The sequence below is a fragment of the Lineus longissimus genome, chromosome 9 (assembly GCF_910592395.1).
Source record: "Lineus longissimus chromosome 9, tnLinLong1.2, whole genome shotgun sequence".
Classification (NCBI taxonomy): Eukaryota; Metazoa; Nemertea; class Pilidiophora; order Heteronemertea; family Lineidae; genus Lineus; species Lineus longissimus.
In genome coordinates this window covers 16,619,860-16,627,513 of record NC_088316.1, presented here as the reverse complement: position 1 = coordinate 16,627,513, position 7,654 = coordinate 16,619,860, and the positions used below count along the sequence as shown (strand labels likewise).

The 7,654-nt window shown below is 41.1% G+C and overlaps 2 protein-coding genes across 2 annotated transcripts; one reads left to right on the top strand and one right to left on the bottom strand.

Annotated features, from left to right (window-relative positions):
• Window positions 1–370: 370 nt before the first annotated feature.
• On the bottom strand, window positions 371–1,835 carry LOC135493118 (NADP-dependent oxidoreductase domain-containing protein 1-like). Its single transcript, XM_064780049.1, has one exon. The coding sequence runs from the start codon at window positions 1,772–1,774 to the stop codon at window positions 638–640; it is 1,137 nt and encodes a 378-aa protein (XP_064636119.1). The 5' UTR covers window positions 1,775–1,835; the 3' UTR covers window positions 371–637.
• Window positions 1,836–1,914: 79 nt separating this feature from the next.
• On the top strand, window positions 1,915–6,225 carry LOC135493117 (protein phosphatase methylesterase 1-like). Its single transcript, XM_064780047.1, has 13 exons — window positions 1,915–1,989; window positions 2,230–2,339; window positions 2,573–2,661; window positions 2,893–2,950; window positions 3,178–3,229; window positions 3,568–3,636; window positions 3,823–3,908; window positions 4,043–4,133; window positions 4,391–4,456; window positions 4,718–4,871; window positions 5,135–5,306; window positions 5,522–5,654; window positions 5,828–6,225. The coding sequence occupies exons 1-13, from the start codon at window positions 1,925–1,927 to the stop codon at window positions 5,844–5,846; spliced, it is 1,164 nt and encodes a 387-aa protein (XP_064636117.1). The 5' UTR covers window positions 1,915–1,924; the 3' UTR covers window positions 5,847–6,225.
• The last annotated feature ends 1,429 nt before the right edge of the window (window positions 6,226–7,654 follow it).

Here is a 7,654-nt window from a genome sequence, read left to right as displayed (position 1 = left end):
CCAGGGTTAAATTGCAAGTCGGAACCATTGTTGATATAAGCTTACAACTCGTCACCCCAGAATATGTGCGGTAGTATTTTGACTTCATCTAAAGTGTGTCATTAAGTGGCCTTTGCTACTCCTGAATATCATCTGTTTTTGCACCACCCAATGATTTTGGGCCATCTCAGTCATGTAAAGTGGCTGGCCCAGACTCCTCTTCAGTGAGAAGAATGACCTTTTGCACTTCGGCCCAGCTAACAGCTTGTTCCATCCAGATTACCATCAAACAATTTGGTGCTATCATCAGATCGAGCAGGATTCGGCTATATACTCGATTGAAAAGCCCAATTAAAAAAAGATAATATACTCTACTAACTAATTAGTACATCAATTAAAATAGTTTTATTTGTAACTGGAAGTCTTAGAAAACAGTTGCAATATACATACAGATATATACAGTACATGATGCGTCAAATCATAACATAAAAACTTTCATGTCTGCCATTTCTGTATGATGAAGAGTGCACACGCAAAAGCCTCCAAATCCCCCTTCATCGCCACCACATGTATTGCTAGACAATAGAACAGCCCCCCCCCTTGCCTTACATTACTATTCCAGGACAGGGTCAGGATGTACTCAACATTTCAGTTGATTTCACTGGGTAAGATGGAATTTCATTCTGAACTGGTATTCTTCAAAAATGCTAAGATATTTTTTCACAAATGCTTGGCGAAGTTCCTCCTTGTTGCTCAAGCATTTAGAGAGAGGAGTTTCTGTCTCACAAACTCTGCTGAGGTCGAATATTGGGAATGATTTATTTTCAGGATTTGGCTGTTTTGTGAGGTCTTCTTCCCTTATTTTCAAATTGTCTCCAACCTCATCATAATTCAGTCCAAATACTACTCCATGTATCACACCTAATGTCTGACTTCGGGTTAGTCCAAGGTGGGTAAGGATGTTCACCATGGCATAAATGTACACAGAGGCTAATCTCTCATCTGTCGTGATCACAGCATCTGTTTTGTGGAAACTTAAGGGGCAAGTGTGCTCAACCATGTCAAGTCGCGCAAATGTTCCACTCATGTCAAGACTAAAGTCCCAGGGTTTGTCCATATTTTCTGAATCCCATTGATAATCCGGTCGCAAAACAAACTGAAATCCTAGTAATTGTTTTAACCTTGGAATAGGCACAGCAGCCAAGATACTGTAAACTAGAGACTGGATTGACAGGGATGATTTAATCTCTTCTGCAACTGTTGGCAGCTGGGATGGTAGAATGCACAGGAACAACAGATGGACACAGGCTGCCACTTCAGCATTGTCACCAACACACCGGACGCCCTTATCCTGCAGTTCCATCAAGGTTTCCGGCCTTCTGGTTGAGATGATGATTTCATCTGGTCTTATTCCACCATATGTGAGAAGAGCATTGGCAATATGACAGCCCATTCGTCCTCCACCGATGATACCAATGTAGAGAGGCTCCCTTGGCATTGAATCAAGAAGTAAGCGATGCGCTCGACCTTTGGCTTGGTATTGCAGGTTCACCCTAGCTTGTCTGGCCTCTGTCAACACATTAGCAAAATAAGCTGCCTGTGCAGCGATAGTGGCTGCCACTGCATGGGACCTGGCCCTCAAGCCGAGATAGGCCCTGTGGTCGTCTGGAATCGTACTCTCAAACTGCAAAGTTGGAAGACAAGCAGTAATGTCTGTGGCATCTCCAGGTACAGACCCAACATTTCCACCACTCTGGTCATCAGCCCGAACATTAGCAAGTTCTCTGCCGCTCATTTTGATGTTTTTTTCAAGTTATTTTGTCAAATTTGCAAATTTGGGATGGCCATCGCCATATTGAAACAATGCCTTGGTAACCGTTGTTGTCGTCGCAGATATTATGTTTCCGCTAGAACCGCTGATTGACAGGTCAAGGTCACAGTAAAAATGTCTTCACTTGAAAAGCGGCTACACCTCAATAAACTTCCTCCTATGCCCCCATCTGGCATTGGGTGTGTATCAAATATAGTCCGAAAATGTCGTAATTGAATTAAGATTTCGATAGTGTTAAAAGTCTAGTCTTTGCATGTTTTTTTATCACTTTTGCAGCTGTCAAAATTTAGGGTCGACCAGGCCGGTCCAGCAACCCAACATTGCAACAACACTCACTCGGCACTGTTTTACTGGGATTCTGCTGTGTTAGATCTTGACTGATTTTATTCTATGACACATTTCTCTCCTTCTTGTTCCAGTGGAGGATTATCCAAGAGGCCGATGATGAGGAAAAAGGACTACTCGCCCGTTACATGGGATAAATATTTTGATAATAAAGAAGATGTTAAAGTGTCTGAACGAGAAATATCCTTTTGATATTGCTCCATATATAGTGAATAGTCCATGATGTTTGCAGATCGGACAAGAACAATGTCTGTCCTGAAGAAGCCAATGGCCTAACCGCATGACCATGTTCCTTTGTATTATGACTGTAGGGGGTGTCTGGCTAGATAGGACAAAATAACCCATTGTGATGGGTTTTTTATTTTCTCCTCGGCTGTTTCTTACATTTTTCAAGTGATCCTTAACTTGTGCACATATTTCGTTTGTACTCATGTGGAGATGCTGGGCCTGTCTTATTTTTCCTCCATGGTGGAGGATTTTCTGCCTTGTCCTGGGCCCTACTCTCAGTAAGTACAATGAGAATTGTACATACACCACAATGTGGTCTCTACACATTTGCCTGTCCAAGACCTTATATTTGGCTGCCTTGTTACATGTTGAGCCCATCTCATGGACTTTGCTTGAGAGTTGTTCATCAACAACAATAATTTTCAAGTATTTGTATTACTGATGATTCTGAATTGATGAGCCTGACACATACAATACAATCTATTTATCTTTGTGTCTATTCTTTTCAGTCGGTTCTGAGTGGCCTAATCAGATGTCGATGTGCTGCTGTGGATCTCCGTGGACATGGTGAGTTGAAACAATGAAAGACACCATCACCCTGACATTCAGTGCCAACTTGTGGAGAATCAGCCCAGCCTCCGAACTTACAATACATGTGGATGTACATTTATTTATTTTTGGAGTGTAATTTGAGGGACAGTCTGAATACTAATAATTTTTGCAGGTTTGGAGAGTGGCTGAAGTACACTTTCATTATCCTTGGCAAGTTGTATAAGTTTGCTAACCTTTTTCAGGTGACACCAGAACGGCAGACGACAAGGACCTCTCCATTGGCACTTTATCAAGGTGAGTGATAATTTACATCTGCCTGGTCAGGTGGTGAAGTTGTTACTTCTTGATCGAAGGTAGCAGCGACAAAAAATTGCTTGTTTGCAGGGCGCTTTAGTTCCATTTCTTTACTATTGCTTTAAATCCAAAGACACTGGTTGATCTATACTTGTATGCCTAGGTACTCTGAGAGGATTCGACCACTAAGCTTACACATGCATACAGCTGGGGGGGAGAGTCCTGAAAATGAGAAAACGTCGCGTTCACACAGTATGACCCTTTAGAATGGTTTCAGTGAATTTATTTTCATACTCGTAGACTTTATGTTATGCTGATTATACATGGCTCTGTTTCAGTGATGTTGGTAACATCATCAAAGCCAAGTATGGTGAAGACCCTCCTCCAATTATGCTAATAGGACACAGGTGAGAAATCTTCTCTAATGCTATTCATCGCATCAGTGAGCCCCATGGTCTATTTGTTAAAGTACTAAAGTCAGAATGTTATGAACCCATTCACAGAAGATCTTGGGGACGTCACTGGACCAGTAACTCGGTAGATTTATCATTTCATTTTGAAATGAGTTGTTTTATGTCTTTTTTCCATTTCAGCATGGGAGGAGCGATTGCTATACACACAGCAGAGAAACAGTTGATTCCGTCTCTGATTGGACTGTCTGTCATAGATGTGGTGGAGGGTAAGAATACACTTTTTTTTGCATTGTTTATGGCATGGGCTTGTAGAGCATTTTGTATTTGAATTCTTCTTCTGTGCATTTGATGCTGGCAGAAATTTTCCGGATTATTTACAAAAGTCTTCAATTCCCTTCAGGTACAGCCCTCGATGCACTAAACAGTATGCAGAGCTTTCTTCGGAGTCGACCGTCGTTATTCAATTCATTGGAACATGCCATCGAGTGGAGGTAAGGACAAAATTAGCATCAGTATGGAAGAGTCTGTGCAAGAAACTTTAATGGTAAAAGAGACAATTCTGTGTTCTGAGTCTGTTTGAAGTGGTTACCAATGGGGAATTCAGCTCCCACCTGCCAGCAGGGCAGGACACTTGATGCATACAGGTAGTGATGATATTCACTGGGGTGCACAAAATTTACTTTAATCAGTTTTCGGCATACATGCTTTATGATCGTTTTGTACAGTTCATCAGTTATTTCTTTTCCAGTGTGCGGAGTGGCCAAATAAGAAATCTTGAATCGGCTAGGGTGTCCATGGGTGGTCAAGTCACGAGGTAAGTTTCGAAAGGGTATCGGCATCCCAATGACGGTGCCCATGTTTCACTGGAGTATACATTATCATAATGATGTAACAAGCTGGTCCCTGGTTCAATACCCACATTTCAAAAGCTTTATTTCCATTTAAAATTCAATTTTGCTGCTAAATATCCTTTTGCTCTGACAGTGCTGGTGTCTTTGAGGGCAAAGCGATATCAAGTACCAATGCCAATGGATGTGTAAATGAAACAACAATAACTTTATACTTTTCTCTCCAGGGTCAATCCAGGCGAAGATGTCTCATCTCTAAACATGGAAACAACGGTTCATTCAACACCCACCAATAATACAATATCAGAAGAGGAGGAAGAAGAAGGAGAATCGTCAAAATCAAATTCAGGGAACACAGAAAATAAAAATACTGGAGCAACAGTGAGTGATCTCTACTTTTCGAAATTGTTGTATTAGTTGTACTATTTCTTGACAGAAAAAGATATGTTGTGTTAAAAAACCCACAACATGTGTTTATGACACCATTTCAGATCAGTAACGGAACTCTAACATCCTCCATTGTGGTGGCTAGGTCATTTCCTGAAGGATGATCAGAACTTGAGCGCCCAATCGTTTTCCTTCAGAATTCCTTTGAGACAAATTCCCTGACAAGACTAGCATGATGTGCGTCTGTTTCTTTTCAGGCATCAAATGAAAAATTTACGTGGCGGATAAATCTATCAAAGACGGAAAAATATTGGGAAGGGTGGTTTAGTAAACTGTCGTCATTATTTCTATCGTGTGAAGTGCCAAAAATGCTACTTCTTGCCGGGGTGGACAGATTAGACAAGGAACTCACAATAGGACAGATGCAAGGTAAGGTCTTCTTCTGTTTTATTTTCTCCTTGGCAAAACTTCATATTGCTGTGGTTTCTACTTAGTGTAAAAAGTTTGGAGAATACTTGCAGATTCCCACATGTCGCCATTTTGAATGATCGATGATGACTATGACATGAAACTGTACTCAACAAGTGTAAAGATATAATTAGTTACTTTGTATAACGGTAAAAATGTGATATTTTGTTTTGCAGGTAAATTCCAGATGCAAGTGTTACCCCAGTGTGGTCATGCTGTGCATGAGGACGTGCCAGAAAAGGTGGCAGACGTCATCGCAGCATTCATCACGCGTCACAAGTTTGCGGAAGCCACAGACAAGTTCCACAAGTGAGTAGAAGAGGCAGTTTCTAAAATTTGTAGAAAGTGAGGAAGGTCAAGATGGGTGGCATAGTGTGTGAATTTGAACAGTTCTGTAATGGATGGATGTGGTATCAGTCAATCAACGATATGGCCAATAAGCATGTAAGCTACTCCTAAACCTGTTACCCTTGGATTTTCAGGACATTCCCTGCCTGTTGAGGATTGACGTCTGCTCGGAGAAGCTCCTCTGGATTTAGGACAAGGGAGAAACTTCGACTGGAGATATTCATATGTTATGGACTTTTACTAATTTGGCCTACTGCTATGATAAAATCATAGAATGGTGTATATCTGTACATGAACAGGCACAGGGCTGCCAACCAACAGTACTTCAATGATCCATTCAGAGCACTGAAAGTCACTGGTAATAATGTTGAATAGTACTAATATGATGGGCAAGAATACAAAGAAAGGGAGCTGTCTGAAAACATTTCCTGATAGCCATCATGGAGGGTTGGCAGCTCTGCCGGACTGAAGTAAGAATCCGTTGATTTATAAGTTGTGTTCAGCACTCTAAATGTATAGAAAAAAATAAGAACTTGTGTTAATTGTAACTGTGTGTGGTTTGCTTTGTCAGTAGTGCACAGTGTGATATTGAGAATCCAACTTTGACTGTAAGGCATCGGCATGCCCTTCATCTCCACGCAAGGAAGATGACAATCCCTGACCGATCAGACTGCCCCAACCAACACCATAAGTGTATATAAGTGTATTGTCTTCACTACCTTGGACAATGTCACAATATCCCAACCAGTCTTGCATCAAAGCTGAAAGTGTATCGTCTTCACTAAATAGTCACAATATCCCAACCAATCTTGCATCGAAAGCTGAAAGTGTATTGTCTTCGCTACCTGGGACAATGTCACAATATCCCAACCAATCTTGCATCAAAAGCTGAAAATGTATCGTCTTCACTACCTGGGACAATGTCGCAATATCCCAACCAATCTTGCATCGAACGCTGAAAGTGTATTGTCTTCACTACCTGGGACAATGTCACAAATATCCTAATCAATCTTGCTTCAAAAGCTGAAAATGTATCGTCTTCACTAGCTGAGACAATGTCACAATATCCCAACCAATCTTGCATCAAAAGCTGAAAGTGTATTGTCTACACTAGCTGGGAAAATGTCACAATATCCCAACCAATCTTGCATCAAAGCTGAAAGTGTATTGTCTTCACTAGCTGAGACAATGTCGCAATATCCCAACCAATCTTGCATCGAAAGCTGAAAGTGTATTGTCTTCACTACCTGGGACAATGTCACAATATCCCAACCAATCTTGCATCGAAAGCTGAAAGTGTATTGTCTTCACTACCTGGGACAATGTCACAATATCCCAACCAATCTTGCATCGAAAGCTGAAAGTGTGTTGTCTTCACTACCTGGGACAATGTCACAATATCCCAACCAATCTTGCTTCAAAAGCTGAAAATGTATCGTCTTCACTACCTGAGACAATGTCACAATATCCCAACCAATCTTGCTTCAAAAGCTGAAAATGTATCGTCTTCACTACCTGAGACAATGTCACAATATCCCAACCAATCTTGCTTCAAAAGCTGAAAATGTATCTTCTTCACTACCTGGGACAATGTCACAATATCCCAACCAATCTTGCTTCAAAAGCTGAAAATGTATCGTCTTCACTACCTGAGACAATGTCACAATATCCCAACCAATCTTGCATCAAAAGCTGAAAGTGTATTGTCTTCACTACCTGGGACAATGTCACAATATCCCAACCAATCTTGCATCGAAAGCTGAAAGTGTATTGTTTTCACTACCTGAGACAATGTCACAATATCCCAACCAATCTTGCATCGAAAGCTGAAAGTGTATTGTCTTCACTACCTGGGACAACGTCACAATATCCCAACCAATCTTGCATCAAAAGCTGAAAGTGTATTGTCTTCACTACCTGGGACAATGTCACAATATCCCAACCAATCTTGCATCGAAAGC

What these genes read in the sequence shown, in the direction of transcription:
- LOC135493118 (XM_064780049.1), bottom strand. Translation starts at nt 1,774, where the DNA reads ATGAGCGGCAGAGAACTTGCTAATGTTCGGGCTGATGACCAGAGTGGT.
- LOC135493117 (XM_064780047.1), top strand. Translation starts at nt 1,925, where the DNA reads ATGTCTTCACTTGAAAAGCGGCTACACCTCAATAAACTTCCTCCTATG. An exon ending in TGTGGATCTCCGTGGACATG is followed by an intron (nt 2,951 to 3,177) that starts GTGAGTTGAAAC and finishes AACCTTTTTCAG; the next exon opens with GTGACACCAGAACGGCAGAC. An exon ending in TGTCATAGATGTGGTGGAGG is followed by an intron (nt 3,909 to 4,042) that starts GTAAGAATACAC and finishes AATTCCCTTCAG; the next exon opens with GTACAGCCCTCGATGCACTA.